Here is a 20,534-nt window from a genome sequence, read left to right as displayed (position 1 = left end):
AAGTCAAAAAAGTCTAAACTTCTGCGACGTTGCCAAACGTTACCAGATGATTTTTTAGTTGTTAAATCGTTCAACAGGTAGCGGCAATTGAGGATTTGGGTGTTTTAAAATTTTTTATTTTTTTTTTTTATGATGCTCTACTATGTTCTAAAAAAATCTACATACGTAGAAGTAGAACTTTTTAGTTCTACCGTTCTACCAAATTTACATCAAAAAAAATATTAAATATTACCGAATACCGAAGTAGATTCTGCAGATTGTATTGTATTGTATTCTAGGATTTCAAAAATGAACGACCAAGATACCAAATCATCAGATGGAGCTATTTCACCGTTATCCGAAGATCTTCTTCAACTTCAGCTTCAGAACAAGGTTTGAAATTTTCATTTTACATAATGTTGCATTCACCTTTGTCCTTTACTCATTGAATGTTTTACATAATTCTGTCATTGCAATTTTAGGAAGAACAAAATCCAAAAGTTGACGAACCTGATAAAATCGAATTGCCGAGACAGAAATCACCATTAGAAATGGAAAGAATAGAAAGATTCCAAGCCAGACTTAGTGCCTACAATCGTGGATTGGGTTTATTGCGAAAGAGAAATATCGACATGTTCAGCCCAATGCAACTTCAGGAAAAACCTTTGACTATATATACATGGACTACTATCTTCATTGTTGCCGATGAAGCCGAAGTAATAGAGGTACTAGATCGGGAGCATCGGGAATTTTCATGCGCGCGCAGGAATCCCACCCACCCTCGCACCTTCCAATCAAGAGCTCTGTTCTATTCGCTACTCCGAGTAGCTCTGTGTACTCTCGTGATTTTCTCCGGAACCGATAAAAGAGTAGAGAGAGTAGGGGAAATGAGTCTTCGAAAAGAACACAAATCCAAGAACACCTTGTAAAACAACTAAATTTCAACAAAAAAAAGAAAATAAACACTCGTAAAACGGAATGTCGGAATACTGATTGTAAAAAAAAAAAAATGTCGCCTTAAAAAGTCTGCTCTTTTTACTCTACTCCTTCTGCACTTCCTTTTCAGCAGGTGTAGAAAAACCTGCTCTAGAGCAGCTCTTTTGACTCTACTCCTTGCGAAAAGAACGATTAGACGGATTACTCCGAGTAAAAATGTGCCAATAGAACACAGTATTGCTGCTCGAAGCAACTCGGAGTTGCTCGGAGCAGCGAATAGAACAGAGCTATGGTGAACCAAGGTTGGCTACGCTCGTTGCAACGAAATCTCGCGCATGCTCAGAGCCCATGTCCCGATCTAGTACCTCTATTGCTTTGGCTTCACGATTCCCATTCAACAACAATAGGAGATAGCAGTCCATGTATATATAGTCAAAGGGAAAAACAAAATCCAGAAGTTGACGAACCTGATGAAATTTTTCATAATTCAATTCTGTCATTGCAATTTCAGGAAAAACAAAATCCAAAAGTTGACGAACCTGATAAAATCGAATTGCTGAGACAGAAATCACCATTAGAAATAGAAAGAATAGAAAGATTCCAAGCCAGACTTAGTGCCTACAGTCGTCACGTGGATTTATCCCGAAAAAGACATACCGAAATGTTCAGCCCATTGAAATTTTAGGAAAAACAAAATTCAAAAGTTGACGAACTTGAAGAAATCAAATTGCAGAAAACATAAGAAGATTCGAAACTACAATCGTATGGTGGATTCATTGAAAAAGAGAGAACGGCCGAAATGTTCAGCATTTGATTTAGGCATTTAAAAAACAACGGCAGCGATGATAACTTTTGTCTCTTATCAATTAAATATTTCGAAGAATTGAGGTTATGTAAAAAAGGTTTTCTTTAGTAGCATGTGAATTTATTCTCTGCAAATTGAGTCTGCAATTAGTGATCCTGAAATCAGTTATACCGATTAATTTTAGAGAGCTGGTCGGAGTTTTTTAAAAATTTCTTATCACTATATATTGTATTTTTATTAAGCTGGTCTCTCTTTTAGAATAATATTTTCATTTCTCATCGCTGCGAATTTTATTTATAGTTATACCTATTATATTATAACGAGCTGATCTTAATTTTCAAATTTTTTTCGTATATCACTGAATTTGTATTTTATATAAGCTGTTCATTTAAAAAATAATAAACGCTAATTTTACTATAATATTGCGTTGTTTTTTTTTCGCATTTCTCAATACCGCGACTTGGAACGTTTTTAATTGATTTATGGAGTGAAATATCAATTTCAATTTTGTTTGTACCCACCACCCACCTAACTATACTTTTTTTTTAAGATTAAAAATTCGTGATTTAAGATTTGTGTACCTCTCATTACTTTTTATCTAACTTGATGAACATTATTTCAAATCCTATTTGGGGAAGTAATGCGAAAAGAAGATCCTCGTTGCAATGAAAAAGAAATCATACAAACATGAGGAACATATCAACCAATTTTATTAAAAGTAACAAAATACTTACTATCTACCTATTTAGTAATGAACACCGAAATAAGCTCTATTTAACTTTAACTTCAGTAACCATCAACCTTATTAATAATAAGAAAAAAATAATAAGATTATCACAGAACACTTCGGAATGTAATACAGTAACTATTGAACACGAAAACCCTTGAGCATTAAAATGTGATTTGTTCAAATAATCGATTATCCCATACCCATTCATGGTAACTAAGTTTCAGGTCAAGCGTAACCAATTTCCCCAAAAATAAAGTAAGTTTAAAAACCAATCGCCGTCAATAATTAAAATAAAAATATTCAAGCACTGCAATTCAGTACACGAAACATTCAGGAAATAAAGTTTCTAAACCAGGTTTATAAGCATCATTAAATTCCACATAACTTTTCCTATATGTGATATTGTTGTTCATTTTAGAAAATATTTCATTCAATTTGAACGCAATTGTATCGTTCTCATCAGAAGTGGAAATTTTTACCAATTCAGTAAACGATAAAGATCGATACTTTTCCAGTATTTCTTCGTTTCGATCAACCTGCTCTTCGAAATATTTATCGAAATTTTCAGTTGAAACGCGTTTCATCGCTTCGAATGACAGATCTTCGGGAGGATGCTTTCGCTGAACGCCCGGAGAAGACGAGTTACTGTAACCTTCGATTGAGAAATCCACTTCATTGGCAGAAGGTACGTTTTCAGTCCAATTATGACCATAAACTAATAAAATGTTATGTTTTCCCTGAGTTGGTTCATCTACGGTAACTTGAGCAGCCAGTATATCTGTTTTCTTGAAATTCTCATCATCGATGTGATCTTTATCAAAAAGAGTACGAAGAATTTTCTTCACTCGAGTACGTATTTCAGGATCTTCGTCTCGAGAACATCTCATCAAGGGATCCAAAAAAGATTGCGAGAGAGTACCCTGAGTGGAATCGTATTTAGAGCAAACCATCAAAAGAGAATTCAAATAGATATACTGAATTCGATTGTGCACATTTGACGTATCGGAAACCGGTTTAGAGTGAGTTATTTTCGACATAATGAACATCATTATTTCAGTCTTTTGGTATTCTGGCAAGTGAGCGGCGAATTCACCCAAGGCTGCGATTAGAGCTTCCTGGTATTGGTTTTCTTCTTCTTCTACGGCTTCGTTTACAGGATACGAATATATACCTTGTCTGGTAACTGAAGTGCGTAAATGCGTTAGTAACGAGTTGATAATTTCTATCACAGTAGGTCCAACGCTTTCACTAGCAGCTATAGCAATGATTTTAGAAAGCACGTCGGCCACGTTTGTTCGTATTTTCGGAGGGATTTTCGAATTTTCGTCCAAATGTACCATTAAACTTTCAACGACGATGTATAAATATTGAGATTGAATAGAAAACATTATTAGTCTGAAACAGTGTATGGCGAACGATTTGGATATCCATAAATTATGCAAGTCGAAATGTCTCAAAACCGGACGAATGATGCTTTTCACGTGACCAAACGAAGCTTTGCCGATTAATTCTCGAAAACAAGTTTCAGCCAAAGCGGTGGGATTCTTTTCTTCGTTTTCATTACGAGTAAATATATCAGTTAGTTTTAAATCAGGATAACTTTTATCGTTGACTTTAAAATTAGGATTCTGCATGTTGTACAGCAAAGAGGGTATAATTTTATCCATATGAACCGGTTCCCAGATATTTTCAACCAAATCATCCGAAACTGTTTTACGAATCACGCCTTGCAATCCTTTAATACCAGCGAGTCGAATTTTATTTCGGATTTCCAAATTGTGACTGTTATTATGGCACATCGATGAAAATTTCGAAACGAAGAAGTCGTATCTTCTGTGATACGAAGGCGTATCTTCTTCAATATGGGCAAATCGAACGAAAGATTGAGTGGCTAATATCTGCGACTCTGGTTCCGGACATTCCATTAGCTTTTGCACCATTCTTAGGAAACTTTCCACGAATAAATTGATCCGCTGCGAATGACACGCCATTAGAAGTTGATCCATCGCTTCCATGGCAATTTTAACGTGCAAATCGCGTTTTCTAGCAATATCTTTGCTGACTCGAATACAGAAATATTCTCCAATACGGTCCAGTTTCTCAGGCGAGGAGAGAGCGTAAAACATTAATTTTTCCATTTCACCTTTATCCAAACCTTCTTCGGGTGTAGGAGGATAAATATTATCGACTAACCTTTTGTAGCGAGGGGTGACTTGTGAACAGCAATTGAAACAAAACATTTTAATTGTGATTCGAAGAAAAGGCAAAATTTAACAATTAACAACGATCACCTTCAGATCTGATTCCAGGACTCCAAATGTTTGATTTGATCGGAAGTGGGATTCAGTGGAAAAACTTATTTTGAATCAGCAATGCCTTTGGAGTTTGGACTTCATTGTTACATAATTATTGCTTCAAGGTTTGAGATCATTTCAGTTTTTAATTAAAAATTGACACGAAAAATTGACAAGAAAAAATAATGTCAAAACAGGTTATTATTTTTTTGATAAAAATTCATGTTGATAAAAAGCAGTGTAGCCATTTTCTAAAGATCAAAATATCTTTTGGCTCATTTTGATTCTAAATTCTAAATAAAAAAATTGTGCATGTGCTTTGTTTCATTCAAAATGGTTTTCAAAAAAATTTCAATTTTAGTATCTTAAATTGAGGACCTCATTGCAAAAGTAGCCCTTGTCACATGAACTTTTAGACACGTTTTACTCGATTGCATCTATTGCCAACAGCGGAGATCATGTTGTAATGATGAAATGACCGTCAAGTTAGTCTACCCTGAGTAGCCCTGAGAGGAATTGCTTTATAGAGTTTACATTCATGATACTGGGTACGCTCAAGGGAGAGCTTTGGAGATTGCATAGGTTCATGTGACAAGGGCTACTTTTGCAATGAGCTCCTCAATTGTAAATACATCAAACGCCAAAATTTTTCATTTTAGAATTTTCAATTTTCAAAAAAAAAAGAAAAGAAAAGGAGAATGTAACATTTGGCAACCATGGCTCAAAATCAAATTTCGTCCCTCCACCTCCCCACCCACCAATTGTTTTGTACACACAACCATCACACAACCCTTATGTTTGTTTGGTTTGAAATTTGAATAGGTTTGAATTTGAATTAATTTTACGTTAATTATTAATTAAAACTGAAATAATTCTTTTACTACAACGTGTAATCATAAAGAATTTAAGACCAGTGCTTCGTTAATCATGCGAGATGTGATGTGAACTTTGTGAAGAGGAATTCTCCTCGTTTTCTTTACATCTTGTAATCAACTCACAACATGGCTGCATATGAGGTTCAAATTACCCAAAATACTTCGGTATTAAGTAATATCGAAACGTAAGTACATCAAATTACCATTATCCAACCTATTATTTTTAATTAATTACTCATGTATGTTTGAAATAACATTACATAGGTTCATGCAAGATGCCGCATATCGTGAAATGATAGAAAATTCGGCTACGTACAACACCAGATTATGTATAGAGAGAAAACTTCGAATGCCATTCTTGGATGCCCAAACGGGTATGAGATTTTTAATCGATCACTTATCTCGAAGAACTTCTCTATTTCGATTTTTCTCCAGGTGTGGCTCAAAACCATTCTAATTTATTTATGAACGACCGCCAACGAATGCCCGGATTGCAAGATGGCCAAGTTTTTTCCTATCCTGCTAAGCGATGGAGGAAAAAACGTCGTCAGTATTTAATGCATTTTCTTCAACCGAAGCGTAAGGAAAACGGAGATTTAGAAACAGGAGATAGCCATGTTGCTAATAGCGCCGAAAACACTTCTGTCATTTTGAACGAAGATAGTAAGGATAGTGTTGGCGGAAGTTCTTCGAAAGATGAACCGGTCTCGAAGGTAATGATCTAATGTTGTGTTGATACTGTTTTTTTTCTGAATGTATGCTGAATTATGATATTTTTTTAGGATGCGTGGTATTACGATGATATTGAAATGCAGGAAATCGAAGGATACGACGAACCTGATCCCGACTCTGATTACGACTACGAGGATACTTATGCTAAAAAACGCAAACGACGGTCGACAAAAAACTCCCGAGGCGGCGTCTCCGATTCCCCGATGCGAAAAGGCATCAAGGTATTTTAGATTCGATTTCGTTATTAAATAATTTGTACTTACTTAGATTAGATTATAATATCAAAAAGCCAACAATATGACCAGCAATGCTTAAAGTGACGAGGTGCTATTTTGACACAAGGCCTGTGGCAATATTTCGGGATCACTAAAAATAATTCTGCTGTAATATCTTGATATGTGTTATCGATCTGAGTACTATAGAGTCTGAATTTCTCTTTTTGCTGAGCTTCAAGTTATTTTAAAAACGTGGCTTTTTTGCGCCAGGTGTGTAATTTTTCCTCTCTCAGCTCATCAAAGGGATCAATTTAGACTTGACACTCATCTCAGTTAACCATATGGATTTGGTTCGATTCGATATCTTTCGAAGTATTTTATTTTGAAGGGAAAACCCAACTAATATAAAAATTATTCAAGGGTTTTGGAAGAGGCCGCCGAAGAGGAATTAATTACACACCAGATTATAGCGTTGATTCGGATAAACCTTATAATTGCGATTGTAAGTAATTGAAAAGTACGCACGCGTGTTTTTTCATCTAATTTTTGGGACACTTTAACTGCATATGCGCTGGCGCTCTATCATTTCATTTTTTTCTCTGTTACATATTTCTTTTTGGTTTATGTTTTTTTTTTTTATTGTTGTTGTTTTCATGTTTTGTTTGTCTCATGTTGTATAAAATGCGGTATAATTTAAACATACAAATTTAATTAAAAGGGTTTTGGAAGAGGCAGACGCAGAGGCATTAATTACACCATAGATTATTCAGATATGGATAAGCCCTATTGTTGTGGATGTAAGTAAAATTAACCCTGGCATGAAGATACCATACACAGATTGTACGCTTGTTAAAAAATTATTCTGTACATTATCTATATCTTTAGAAGTCTGTATACTTATAATGTTCTGTTTTGATCCCAAATATTCCTTAATTGGTAGTATACAGGCACGACATTTATTTCGATATATTAGACATTTTTAAGGGTAGTAGTTCAGTACACTTTCGTTTAGGGTAACTTATTATCAAAGTACTTATAATAAACACTGGAAAAAAAATTCCGAGTAGTTCGATTAAAATTTAAATAGTGTTGCCTGATATCTCTATTAAGTTGCCTGTTCATTAGTTTATGTGTAACTTATGTGGTAAGTAGTGCCGAATGCGTCGTATAAATTTTTTCAATATTTGAAATTATTTGATTGGCTTTTCATTTTCGTGTACTACTTACATTTCTTTCGCTTTCATTTTCGTGTACTACTTACATTTCTTTCGCATTTCTTCGCTTGCTTTAACATCTCTTTTTGCTTCGATCATCATCGAGCTTTTGGTTAATTGTATTGTGCACGTGTAAGTATCCTCCAATTTAATTCTTCTACCTCGTAACTTTTTATATTAGATATGTATATTAGTGATGGGTATTGATATCAATAGAAAGCGTATTAATATTAGTATGCATTGGTATTGGGTATTTTTTATTATATACGATATTTTTAGATTTAGGATTTATAAAAGAGATAAGTTCGACTGCCCCCGACTTATTTTGCTCCTATGAAAAAAGTTGTTCAATTTTTTTTCGATTTTTAACTTGTTTCGATGTTTTTATTAAAAATTGCCTTCGTTGCAGCGGATCAAATTTCATTTTTTGATTTTTAAAATTTTTTCAACCGTTTTAAACTCTTAGGAGGGGGGAGGGGTGGTCAAAGTTGTTTCTCTCTTCTTTTTTTTTTTCAAATTTTGAGATAGATGTTCGTGCAACTACTTCCCTTTTTCTTACTTTGATTTTTTTTTCTTTCAATTACAATTTTTCGGTTCCAAGGATCTCTTAGCATCAATAATGATTTTAAGAAGAAAATCATCTAAAGACATTCAAAAAACATCTAACACGTGTGTTTTTCTCCTCATTACAGTATGTGGAGCACGATACAAAACGCGTCCCGGACTTACGTACCACTACACCCATTCGCATAAAGAGAAAGCATCCCAAGAAGACGAAGGTAGCTTAGAAGGAGCACCAGGATCACCTAGTATGTCGCGAGATGGCAAAGTACCGCCACCGAACGTACTGGCTATGTCGAAAGAGAATCCTATGGGAGTTGGACCCGGTGGCGGGCCTCCTATGCCGATGAATGCTGGTCCTCCTATGCATATGCCACCTCATCCAGATGCCGGTCAAGGTCCAGGCGGTTGGGGCAAATTCCAGGATAGCTATTTGACCTTTCTGAATGCGGCTCCAGGTACGTGATGAATATTGATCATGTTTGGTAGATAATTTGTATGGTATGCGGTGAAGGTGCTCGAGTTTTTTTTTTGAAAATTGAAAGTACATATTTCCTTAGGTAGAATAATTATTGTTTATGAATTATCGCGTGTTTTACCAAAATATTACCTATTTAAGGAGTATTTTTTAAGGTTGGAAATTTTTGAGTTGGCGTTTGCGTTGTGAAAACCGCAATATTTTATTTATTATTTTTCGAATTATTTTTTTTTACTATTTCACTTGTGTTTTTGTGATGGCTTAGCTCGAGTAGTTTTATAATCGTTATCAATTATGTGTTGTAATGGGAGTATTGATAAGGGTAGATGATTATCATGGATTTGTCAAAGGAGTCGAAAGATCCATCATTCATGCAACATTCGCATCAGAAACATGCAGTTGATCGCCGATTTGAAGGTTCACCTTGAGAAATGCATGGATGAAAAATTTGAAAATGGAGAATAACTTCAAAAATAATGATTAGAACCAAAATTGCGATGAAGAAAAAACTGCTACATATTGACTGGAAAGGTGGTGCAATTTTCAATTGAAAGTTTCTTCAAAAATGAATCATCAACTTGAACCCAAGAAATAGTGAGTTGGGATTATTGGCCTTTTTGTGATACAATCAATCTAAGCCCCTAAACGATGGTTTTTGTAGATTTCCGTGAAATATCTTGACCCTCCCCCCTCCCATCGGTCTGATATACTTATGGAAATGAATGTAAAGAAGTTCAGCCAACTTTCATTCGACCGCTATTAGAGCTAGAAAGCTAATTTTTTTTCAATCTAAAACTCTCAATGAGTACTTTTCTCCTTAAACCATAGCAGAGGGCCCATTTTCATTTTAAGAGCTTCAAGTTCGAGAGAGAGAAAGAGAGGGACCTAAAATCAACACAGAAAATTTTTTGTTAAAGAAATATTTTTTTTCTAAATTGCGTTTTACTCTCAATTAATTTGAAATTTGAACCAATTTGATTCCACATGGGCCGAGATAAGGCCCAAAAACTAAATTTTTGGAATTTTTCGGACCCCTTCCTCATAGTATTGAAAAAAAACTGAAATAAATTACTACCATTTATTTCGCATCTCCTCTCAAGAGCAGGCGCAAGCCAGCAGTTGCGGCAGAGCCATTCAGTATGACTATTTTTATAATTTTACCTATAGCAGTATTTTCATGAAAAATGATTTAGTTTTGATGTAAAATTAGAAGAAAACCCAAATTCGCCAAATTTATGTGCAATTTTTTAAAAAATTCCTCAAAGTTGAACTTTTCTTTTTTTTGAGAAAAAATGAATTGCTTTTGATGAGAAGTTGTTATCCTGGGTGCCCTTTTTAACATAAGTAATCCATTTTGAGTTCATGTATGGTGTATGCGTGTTTGCTTATTCTTTGGAATTGGAAAGACTGATTTTTGCCTTCATGATAACAGTGTCTTGAACAGACTTATTCCTCTTGATGAGACGATCACAGGAAGATTACTTCAATTCCTCGAGTAAATTGAACGATCTGTATATTTTTCTGCATATTTCAAAGCATCAACGAAAATGAATATCTGAATTTTCTGATAGAAGAAAATGACTGAAATATCAATATTGAAGCTTGAAGCATTAAAATTAGCTTTTTAAATGTGAAGAATAATTGTCTGAACATTGTGTAAATCAATCAAACATTCTACCTGAAATGGTGATTTCATTGTGTTGCGCTAGAGAATGACGTCTCTTCGAATGCAGAATCTCATTGGAGCAGTTGTGCTGCATGGTCATTTCTCTGAGATGGCACTAAGTGTATTCATTAGTTTAAATGTTATTAATTACCTATGATGTAAGCATCTATATAGCATATAAAAATAGTTTTCAATTGTGAAACAAGAATACGGTAGTGTGTGGTGATAATTTTCTTTTCTTGAGCGTTCATTGTGTATTTTTCATTCTTAGCGGCGGTATGATTTAAAAAATCAGAATTGTGATTCGGTCTTTGATATATTGTGTGTATGTGTATTCATTTTAGAGCAGGACGAATTTTAGGTGTCCATTACCTGTGTGAATGTAGAAATGTATGATGAAATAATCCAAGTGTTGGAATTGAAGCTTTTCAAATCGTTACCTTAATGCCAAATCCGAGTATGTCCAAAATTTTCAATTTTTTGATTTTGGTATCACTGAAAAGCTGACGCTCAGCCGAATCTAGTGAAATAAATAATAAACCTTATAATTATTATGAAAATGTAAAAAAATTGAATTTAAATAAATTTTAAACATTGAGTATGTCCATTTAGAAGCTAAAAGCGAGTATGTCCATTGAGTATGTCCATTAAAAATAAAACCATCAATGATTGTGTTCCAGCTTGTTTATCATCTCGTACGCCAGACAACTGGTTTCATAGATCAGGGTAAATAAATTAGTACCTAATCCGCATTACAAAATAATTATTCTAAACAGAACTCAATGAACTCATTGTGACTGCATGATAACAGTGATAACACAGTTGACCACCTTCCGTAATTTTGATCTTCGAGAGCTTTCAAACGGTTGAAGGAACAGCTTTCGATAAACAACCATTTTAAAGAGGATAAAATTACGAACATTTTGATACATTAAAATACCTATGTGTCCACTCAAAACGTTCAGTAATTTCAGTTTGAAGTTCAATACTTGCAGCTTGCAGCTCTTTTTCGCAACTTCAAACTTCGAAAACTTTTGAACGGTTGCATGTAGAGCTTTCGGTAACAGCTCATTTTCAAGAGGATGAAAATCCGAACATTTTGCTGTATTAAAATACCTATGTGTCCACTGAAAATTTCGAGTATTTTTAGTTTAAAGATGACGTACGTAGTATGCAAAAATCAGTAAAATAGAAGTACTCATTAAATCGTTAATTTTACGCGAAATGATAAAAATTCAACACCAATCGAATAAGAATTTCATTGTCTTTAATTTAAGACTGCATAACAGTTCACTCATACCCGAAATTCATAAGAAATTTGGGACATACTCGGATTTCAATTCGTAACAACATGGACATATAGAATCAAAACCTGAGTATGTCCATCACCGCTTGAAAAACATTTAATTACACGTACTAAATTGAGAAATTTTACAAATGTAACTCAGACAATCTCTTCATAAGAGATTGAACTATCATACTTCAAAATTTTACTACTTCATATCCCCTCTATTTGTTTTTATCATCTTTCAAACTTTCAATTTCCTCTCCTGAAAAATTCACGTTCTTGGACATACTCGGATTTGGCATTAAGGTAACGAAATTTAGATTTCCCAATTAGAGGTCCACGCTGCAACCTACCCAAACTCCTATAAGTAGGGTCCACATTTCAATTTTTCTGTAGTAGTTCAAATGAAACTTGCAGAGCATCAAAAACGATTCCTAGAGGCTAGAGTGATGGGAATGAGATTAAAGCATGTGGAAAGAGTGCATTCTCTATTTCATTTCTGAGATTCACGCTGTTGCCCTTTTTGAATATTTTCTATGAATGGAAAGGAAGGTAAGAATTGAGACGAATGAAGTGCATTAGCAATGAAAAACCATTTTGTACAACTTCCACTTGCTGCTAAAAAAAACCATATGTAGGATTAATTTCTCTTGAAACAGAGGAAAAAGAACTACATACAGAAAAAAAATAAGTTGTGAAGAAGTTGTGCACGCACATCATTTAGCTTGCGCTGAATATGATCTCTGATCAAAATGTTCTAAGGAAGGAACTGTAAGTCGATATGCCTGCACATTGCGCAACATCAGACTGCTACTGGTGAGCAGGTGCACAAAACAAATGTGATCTCCACCAAAACTTGCGAAATCAGTGCGCACCACTTAGCAGTAGTTGCTGAATGATGCGCACTGGATTGATGTCATTTTCTTTGAATGGTACTTGATTAACATGAGAAAATAGTAATTCTATTTAAAATTCTATTAGACGATTCTAGTAGGGGTTTTCACACACCAGGGAAATAAATGAAAAATTTCATTCTTTAGAGTTTCTCATCAAACCAAAATATATAAATATTTATATGTTTTTTTGTTGAAAGCAAATTTTTCTAGCTAAATGAGTCATTCTGCAACAAAATGCTTGGAATTGAAATGTGTGTGCGTATTTGTCTCTTAGAAGCTTCTTAAGGTACTCCTGTAGTTTCTGGAATATTTGTTTCAAATTCAAAAGTTCAACCTTCATCTTTTGCCTTAAATATTTAAAAGACAAAACTTTTTTAGAAAAAACTAGTTGAGTTCTACTGATGAAAAATTTTACAGTTGACAATTTCATTTATACATTTTTTCCCCTTTAAAAAGTCAATGTTCATATTTTTTTGTAAAAATGATTTGCTGAAGGTCAATTCTTTTTAATCCTCAAAAAGAAGAAAGAGCTTTTATTGGCTTTGGAAAAGTATCTCTAGGTACATTTATGTGAAAATTCGTTTTGTGTGAATTTTTTATTTTACTTGATATGAAATGACTTACCCGTGTGATATCTATGTGTACTGTATGGGACATTCTAGAAAGTTGATGGAACGCTGAGTTGAATTGAAGTTGGTGTTGAGTTTGATGAAGACATTACCTAGATCACTCTGTAGCTTCAGGTAGTAAACATGCAGATTGAGATTTGGTATCATGCCATGGTAGTACAAGAGTAGGTTCTTGGATATAAAATTCTGAGCGAATAACTGGATATCTTGAAAATTAATGAGTAAAGTTTGAAGGCTTTGGGCATTTTCTTCGTTAGGGCGAAATTGTTTATAATACGCGAATGTGAACAATTGAAAACTAACGAATAATTTTAAGAGAGGGGTTACCTGCTATGCCTACTTATCTGCATTTTTTTTTCTTTTCATCAACCAAATACATAATTTATTAAGCCAATTTAGATTTTTATTATGTGCTAAAAACGACGTACGGCATGTTGCACGTCTAAAATTATAATTGATTTTTTTTTCTTTTGCGTCAAGTTTCATTTCCATTTTTCCCAAATTCTGTTTCTTAAGATTTGTATTTCTACTTTGATGGTAGAAAATGAATCTAAGGTTTTCACAGACGCGTACGTAAATTTCAACTTGAAAATTTCTTAACCACTGGATAACTCCTCAGCAATTACTGGATTTTTTTTGTAAATATTTGGAAAAAGAGCATGAGAAATAGACGTGCTTATCTGTAATTTTATTTTAGCGAGTGTGGGTGCGTTCCTGCGTGTATGTGTTATTAAAAATTACATAAACCAATTATATTCTATTTTCTTTGTTCTCTTTAATAAAGGTACCTCGCAGGACGCCTGAAGGAATGAATACTACTAATTAAGAGAACGGATATACACAATTCTGAAAATATTTTAGCACACATACCGCTGCAACTTATTTAAAGATAACAAGAAGAAACTTTCAAATTTAAACTTTCACGCCACTTAGAAACAAAAAATGATAATTTTTCTTTACTGTTGATTTTCTTGTCTTTTATAGCTGTGATTGTTGTTTGATTTTGTTTTTGTTTTTTTTTCTCAATTAGTCAATTTTATTTAATTATTTGTTGAGATATGATGAGGGTTCGATTTCATATCTCAGCATATCTTACTATTGTAGTTGTAGTCTAATTGTTAGTCCTTTTTTCCCTTTTAATTTAGTGATTCATTACTGGTAGGAGCTTTATGCTAATGGGAAAAACTGGAAGGGATAGGAAGGGTTGTTCTGAACCAACAAAGCTAGAGTTTTAATGTTATTTTGAAGCTTTCTGGTTTTGTCCCTAGAAGGGGTTGGAGAGAATAGAAAAACACTGATTGAATTGACCTAGAAAATTTTGGAGAAAATTTGGTTCCAAGAATATTGTTTCCATTAGTGATGTTGATGCTGCTGCAAAAATATTGATACTATGTAGTAATATTATCAAAATCTGCTACATCTCTGAGTAAATTATCAACTGTAGCTGTAATGATCAAAAAAATGAAAATTTTGAATTGATTTGAAAAAAGTGGAAGCGGTTTTAAGAAACAATATTTTCTAACAGGCAAAAATGAACTAAAAATTTAAAAGAGGGTAATAGTGATGTGTTCATATTATTATGCATACCTTTTTAATTCATTATTTTCATTGTTATTTAAATGATACCTACCATTATGTCTAATGTAGAGTTTTGAATTTGGTGTATTCAAGATTTAGCATACCTACTCTGCTGATTATTATACTTACCTACTTTGTTATTTTTTATCTGCAAATCATAGATGAACTTGTATAACAGGCCATCTGTCATATATTTTTGTTAACTGGTCTCACATTGCATTTCAGTTCTATAAAAAAAAAAATCAAGCCTTTTGATTTTAAATGAGATAACGCTAATGAAGGTGCATTGAATGATGAGCTGCCCAATGACTTCCTTCCTTAGTTTTGATAGAGACAGTGTTAGTGAAGTGGGCATGCGCATATTCATTGCAGTTTGACCTTCTTCAATATGCACTGCGTAAAGACATCTTTTGTTTTGGTGGAGATTGCTGCGCATCAGTACATTGAGCATCATTCAGCAGTAACTTGATGCTGCGCAATCCATCATGCGCGCAACGTAACGACTTCACTTTTTTGAAGTAGATTGTGTCAATGAAGTGGGCATGCGCATCATTCGCATGCAGCAATCTGATGTTGCGCAATGACTTGGTTCCTTTCTCATTCACCTTACTGAATGTGGTGTCAAATTTGTGTGGTTTGCAGTATTTATAAATTATTAGCTCCCCAACTAAAGGCAGACTACCGGTTTTATAAATAAATTAGTGGTATATGAAATGAAGTACATAATTATGTAGTGTATAGATTATTTGATTATTTATGTACATTAATATTATACAGGCAGATACATTGTATAGGTAAATTGGTCTGTTAAATTATTGTGTAAGTCTGTTTTTGTTTGTTTTTCCTCTTTTTTTCTCTCTGTTTTATGTACTTGTTGAAAATTGAGTTGAATTACCATTGAAAGGTGTGTTGATTGAGAATGTCGAAGGTGTTGGTCTTGACAAAAAAAATGAATAATTCGCCCTTAGAAAAAGGGCTGTAATTTATAAAACTAGTCATTATAATGTGGGAGTTTGACTCTACATTTATATAGTAATTTTGGAAGGGGATATAATACGTACCATTTTAATGTAATTTTCAATTCTGACGAAATCATATGAGCTAGACTTTTCTCCTCACGATGAGCTGATTTTTTTGTAAATAGGTATATCGAGAATGCTTTGTTATATTACCTAAAAAATTGATTCGAATATTGTGATAAAGGGAGATGGAAATTTTCAATTTGTGATATTTAAATATTTTAAAAGGTACGCGAAGAGAAAAAATATCGTTTTGTTGTAGTCGTTGTATTTGGATAATCTATTTTAATGATTTTTTTTGTTTCTTTATTTTGTTTTAATTGGGATGTGTGTTTTTGATGGAATTTGGAAAAAAATTCATACAAGAAGGTTCGATGTCCCAATACACATTGCCTTATCTGTGGACCAATTTTGTACTTCGGTTATGTTTTCATTCATATGTTTTGTTTTATCGTTTTCCTTCTTTCTTTTTGGGAATATTTTCCAACTATTGAATTGTGTTTTAAGTGAACTTTAATCTCGTTTTTATGCCGAAATAAATGTTTGTGCGGTAGCTGTTGTTGTTATTGTTTTTGTGTAGTGCATGTTAATTTTACAATTGTTTTGGGTTATTTTGAAAAGTATCTATGTTTGATTGGATCATTGGTGAAGGATGTAGGGATATTGGTTTGATTTTTTTGAATTAATTTCCTGAAAATAATATGGTTCTGAAAATTGGTGGAACTGGGGAAATTTAGATAAAATTGGTTTCTGATGAAAATTCGGGATGATGTCATGATTAAGTTTCAAACTAATCATTGCACATCATCAATTTTCGAGAAAATAAATTTTAGTATTAAAACTGACTTTGGTAGTGTTGTGATCCTCAAAAATCTATTTTCTCAAATTGTCAATGAGGTCAAGTAAATTGTGATTTGATTTCAAATATTCTCCATTTTGTATTTACTGCATTTGCTCGACACTTTGGTTTAAATGCTACGTTCATTTTGTCAATTTCTATAGGATCATCAAACGCAGGTGCTGGTCCCGGCCCTGGCCCAGGTCCAGGTCCAGTTCCAGGCCAAGGTCCGAATACCAATCCGAAGAAAATGTCTCGTTATCCGCAGCCACAAGTGATTCTTCCACAGATGTCTAATGTATCTCAGCCACATAACAATGGGCCTCCAGGAGTACCTGGTATGTCATCTCTTGTACCACCAGGAGCGAATCCTGAAGATGAATCATCATCAGAGTCGGCTGGAAAAGAAGACATGTCCAAGGTAAGAAAGCGGCCACAAGTGGAATGTTGTATTTATTCCTGATTGAGAAGTTTACTAATTTTATTGATGTGTTCATAGGATTCGTCTCCAGCTTCAGTATTGAAAGTAGGCGATGAGAAAGAAAAGGCTAAACCATCACCGTATTGTGATTTTTGTTTGGGCAACGAAGAATCCAACAAGAAGTCCGGTCAACCTGAAGAACTCGTGTCATGCTCTGATTGTGGACGATCTGGTCAGTATAGATGTTCATTTATTTTCACTCTCACAGTGTTGAAACTTCTCTTTGAACGAGGTTTTTTCCCTGTTCCTATCAGGTCATCCAACGTGTCTGCAATTTACACCGAATATGATCATATCGGTGAGGAAGTACCGATGGCAGTGTATTGAATGCAAATGTTGCTCAATTTGTGGCACTTCTGATAATGATGATCAACTGTTGTTCTGTGATGATTGCGACAGAGGTTATCACATGTATTGTTTGGCTCCTCCATTATCAGCGCCTCCTGAAGGGTCTTGGAGTTGCAAATTATGTATCGAAGAGTTCCATTCGAAATAAAACTCAGCTCCTTCCCTACTAGCCTTTCTTCATTGGTGGTTTTTTGAAGAAATTTCGCGTGTGTTTATGTCTATTTATTTATGTATATGGCGCTTCTAAAATCCATTCTTTTATTTTCCGGTGAAGCATTTATTTAGATTTTAAGATACTCGGACCTGATTCGCCTCATTTCTTATTCTTAGTTTGTTTTTGTCTCTGATTCTGTTATCTATGAAATTTGGAAATAACTCTTCTCTTACTCAGTATTTTTTTTTCATTTGGTGAATTCTCCGATTGCTTGGCAATTATTGATGTTGTGATCCTTGAATGTGATTTTTAGTTATGACATAGATTTTATACTATCAAATCATCTGCCAAGTACATACTATAGTATGTACCTACATATTTATTGGTCTTGCTGTGGATCAGTCATTCGTTGTAATGAAATTAAGTTTCTCAGTTTTGAAGAAGTTTGCATTAATGAAATGCCATCATTCTGCAGTAGCAGCTTAGTGCGGTAAACGCAAGAAATCCCTTTCCTGTATTCATGTCAACGCTACTTGCGCAACAAATTCTTTCCTGACCTCCATGTCACAGCTTGATGCTCGCGCATACCACGGCGCATGCGCACAAATTTCTTTCTGTTCCCATGTAATGCGCAATGTGCACTGCGCAACGACTTCCTTCTTTCCTTCCTCGCCAAATTCTGTGGCGCCATCTTTGAATTACCTCCATAACTACGCTATAAACCACATTTTTGGGGGCAAAATTTTGAGCAAGGGTGGATTTTAGTCATCTAATGTTATAAATTAATTTATGGTTGTGCTTAATTAGCAGTATACGTATCGTTAGTAATAATAACTAATTAATCAGCTGGTAGTTACCATATTTATCGGCTAGAATTTGAAGTTGACCAAATTACTCACTCTGCATTTGAACTCTGGTTTGATTTTGTGTCAAATACTGAATTAATATCGAAGTACCTACCTGCTCCATCTACTATGTTAAATTGATCTACTAACAAAAATTCTCTATACTCTCCAGAATCATTTAAAAATGGATACTTTTTTCCATTTTCAATAAACGTTTAAATGAAACATTCCAAAACAATCCGTAGCCTAATTTTAGCAGAACCAAAATTTACAAACTGAGCGTTTTGCTGGCACATTTGATGAAATGGTCGCATGCAAAATGGGTTTTGAATACTGGACTGAGTTATTGTAGCGTCTCTGCAAAGTACTTACCTACTATATTTTTATTAATTTTTTTTTTTTAATAGCTGTACTTTTGTAACGATTATTAAGGTATTTTAGTTTCCTCAATAAAATTGAAGATGATTATTCTTGTCGCGGCAAATGTTACGCGACTCAGGAATGTAATTAGGATTAAGTGAGTTTTTCCCCCTCTGTGACTAATCTGATTTTAAGTATCAGAGTCTTTTTTTTGTATTTAGTATTTGTGCGATTGAATCGTGTAATTTAGTTTTATAATTAATAAAGATTGCATTGTGATTGTATTATGTTGAAAGTTTGATTTTGGTAGGTATTTTTCATGGAAGAGCTGGTTGTTTTTCTCAACAGCTGCTTATAAGGAAGGTATCCCAACTGGCACGGATCGAAAAAACATTCATTACAAAAAAAAAAAATACCTTATCTCCTCCCAAAATTTCAGGTGCTCAAGGGAATTTTTCGATTTTGGGTCAATTTTTGAAAATCAACTTTGAACCAAAAACGGAAAAAATCAAAATTTTACCAAATTGAAATAAAAACTTAAAATATGGTAGGTACATTGACTGTTAACAGTTTTAACCAATTCTGAAGCCCCCTGCAGATTTTTGAAAGTTGAAATGATCACGAAAATGTACTTACCAAATTAAGTTAGAAACCTAAAATTCACTTGAAACTCTGATTTAAACATGCTGAGTCGAGTGGAGGTGGTTTTAAGCTGTTCTAGAGCCTCTTGCGACATCTTTTGGGTTCTTACTTAAAAAAAAAAAAAAACAATCACGAAATCGATGAAAATGTGGTTTTGAAGTGGATTTGGCCCAACTTTATGGTGTTTTGTTGGAAAACTGGAGGATCCAAAATATCGCTGGAGGCTCCGGAATGGCTTGAAAACTACTTCCAGTTTACTCAGCATGTTTAAATCAGCGTATCGAGTGAATTTCAGGTTTCCAACTTCATTATTGGTAAAACTTTGTGGAAATTTAACTTTCAAAAATCTGCTGGAGGCTTCAGAATTGTTCAAAACTATTCAAGGCCATTTCCAATCGCTTTTAAGATGGTCGAAAATGAGATACTCGTATAATACCAAATTTTAGCTTTCTAGGTTCATTTGGGGAAATTTTGATTTATTTCCTCCATTTTTGACTTAATGATTTTCAGAAATTCTCCAAAAACGAAACTGAAATTTTGAATGGTGATATATTTTTATATGTTCTATCGATTAGCTAAATCCAGTTCAAAAATAGTTGTGCCAGTTGGGATGCCTACCTCGTTAACTCATTAATTTTTGAAACGCACATTATCTGGAAATTCAAGGAACAAATCACTAAATTTGTAAAATTTTATATTCTGATCATATTCAAAAAGGTTCTTTCATAAACTGACCTACCAACAAATCTTAATGAGTTGTATGCAATAATAACGTGTTTTGAAATAAAGTGATTTTTAAAAAATTAATCTGAAAATTGAAATTTTGATTGCTGTAAAATATTTGTTTATCTACTCGAGACTGATGAAAAATGTTCTCAGTGAAATGATTGAATTTTTAAGAAAATCTAGATAATTATTTTGCTCTTAAGTCCTCTACTTCAAGAATACCTATCTATTTTATTTCACTCATG

At 33.8% G+C, this 20,534-nt stretch overlaps 2 protein-coding genes and 1 long non-coding RNA gene across 4 annotated transcripts; 2 read left to right on the top strand and 1 right to left on the bottom strand.

Moving 5' to 3' along the window:
- Positions 1-109: 109 nt before the first annotated feature.
- On the top strand, positions 110-2,140 carry LOC135833441 (uncharacterized). Its single transcript, XR_010556465.1, has 2 exons — positions 110-372; positions 462-2,140. It is a non-coding gene; the product is annotated as an uncharacterized LOC135833441 (long non-coding RNA).
- A 273-nt stretch (positions 2,141-2,413) lies between these two features.
- On the bottom strand, positions 2,414-4,960 carry LOC135833435 (protein EFR3 homolog cmp44E-like). Its single transcript, XM_065347256.1, has one exon. It carries the CDS (start codon positions 4,688-4,690, stop codon positions 2,765-2,767), a length of 1,926 nt encoding a protein of 641 aa, XP_065203328.1. The 5' UTR covers positions 4,691-4,960; the 3' UTR covers positions 2,414-2,764.
- A 552-nt stretch (positions 4,961-5,512) lies between these two features.
- LOC135833437 (zinc finger protein ubi-d4-like) lies at positions 5,513-19,205 on the top strand. Of its 2 annotated transcripts, none has more exons than XM_065347259.1 (9): positions 5,513-5,804; positions 5,884-5,993; positions 6,055-6,332; positions 6,402-6,572; positions 7,285-7,363; positions 8,473-8,799; positions 16,898-17,154; positions 17,233-17,386; positions 17,469-19,205. In XM_065347259.1, exons 1-9 carry the CDS (start codon positions 5,746-5,748, stop codon positions 17,708-17,710), a joined length of 1,677 nt encoding a protein of 558 aa, XP_065203331.1. In that variant the 5' UTR covers positions 5,513-5,745; the 3' UTR covers positions 17,711-19,205. The 2 variants fall into 2 exon arrangements, with proteins under 2 accessions (XP_065203331.1, XP_065203330.1); XM_065347258.1 differs by lacking the exon at positions 7,285-7,363 and adding an exon at positions 6,987-7,068 and having other exon boundaries at positions 5,514-5,804.
- Positions 19,206-20,534: the final 1,329 nt, after the last annotated feature.

The sequence above is a fragment of the Planococcus citri genome, chromosome 1, assembly GCF_950023065.1.
Source record: "Planococcus citri chromosome 1, ihPlaCitr1.1, whole genome shotgun sequence".
Classification (NCBI taxonomy): Eukaryota; Metazoa; Arthropoda; class Insecta; order Hemiptera; family Pseudococcidae; genus Planococcus; species Planococcus citri.
This window is presented reverse-complemented; position numbering and strand designations above follow the sequence as displayed.

What these genes read in the sequence shown, in the direction of transcription:
- LOC135833435 (XM_065347256.1), bottom strand. Translation starts at nt 4,690, where the DNA reads ATGTTTTGTTTCAATTGCTGTTCACAAGTCACCCCTCGCTACAAAAGG.
- LOC135833437 (XM_065347258.1), top strand. Translation starts at nt 5,746, where the DNA reads ATGGCTGCATATGAGGTTCAAATTACCCAAAATACTTCGGTATTAAGT. An exon ending in CGATGCGAAAAGGCATCAAG is followed by an intron (nt 6,573 to 6,986) that starts GTATTTTAGATT and finishes AAATTATTCAAG; the next exon opens with GGTTTTGGAAGAGGCCGCCG. An exon ending in GAAAAGAAGACATGTCCAAG is followed by an intron (nt 17,155 to 17,232) that starts GTAAGAAAGCGG and finishes ATGTGTTCATAG; the next exon opens with GATTCGTCTCCAGCTTCAGT.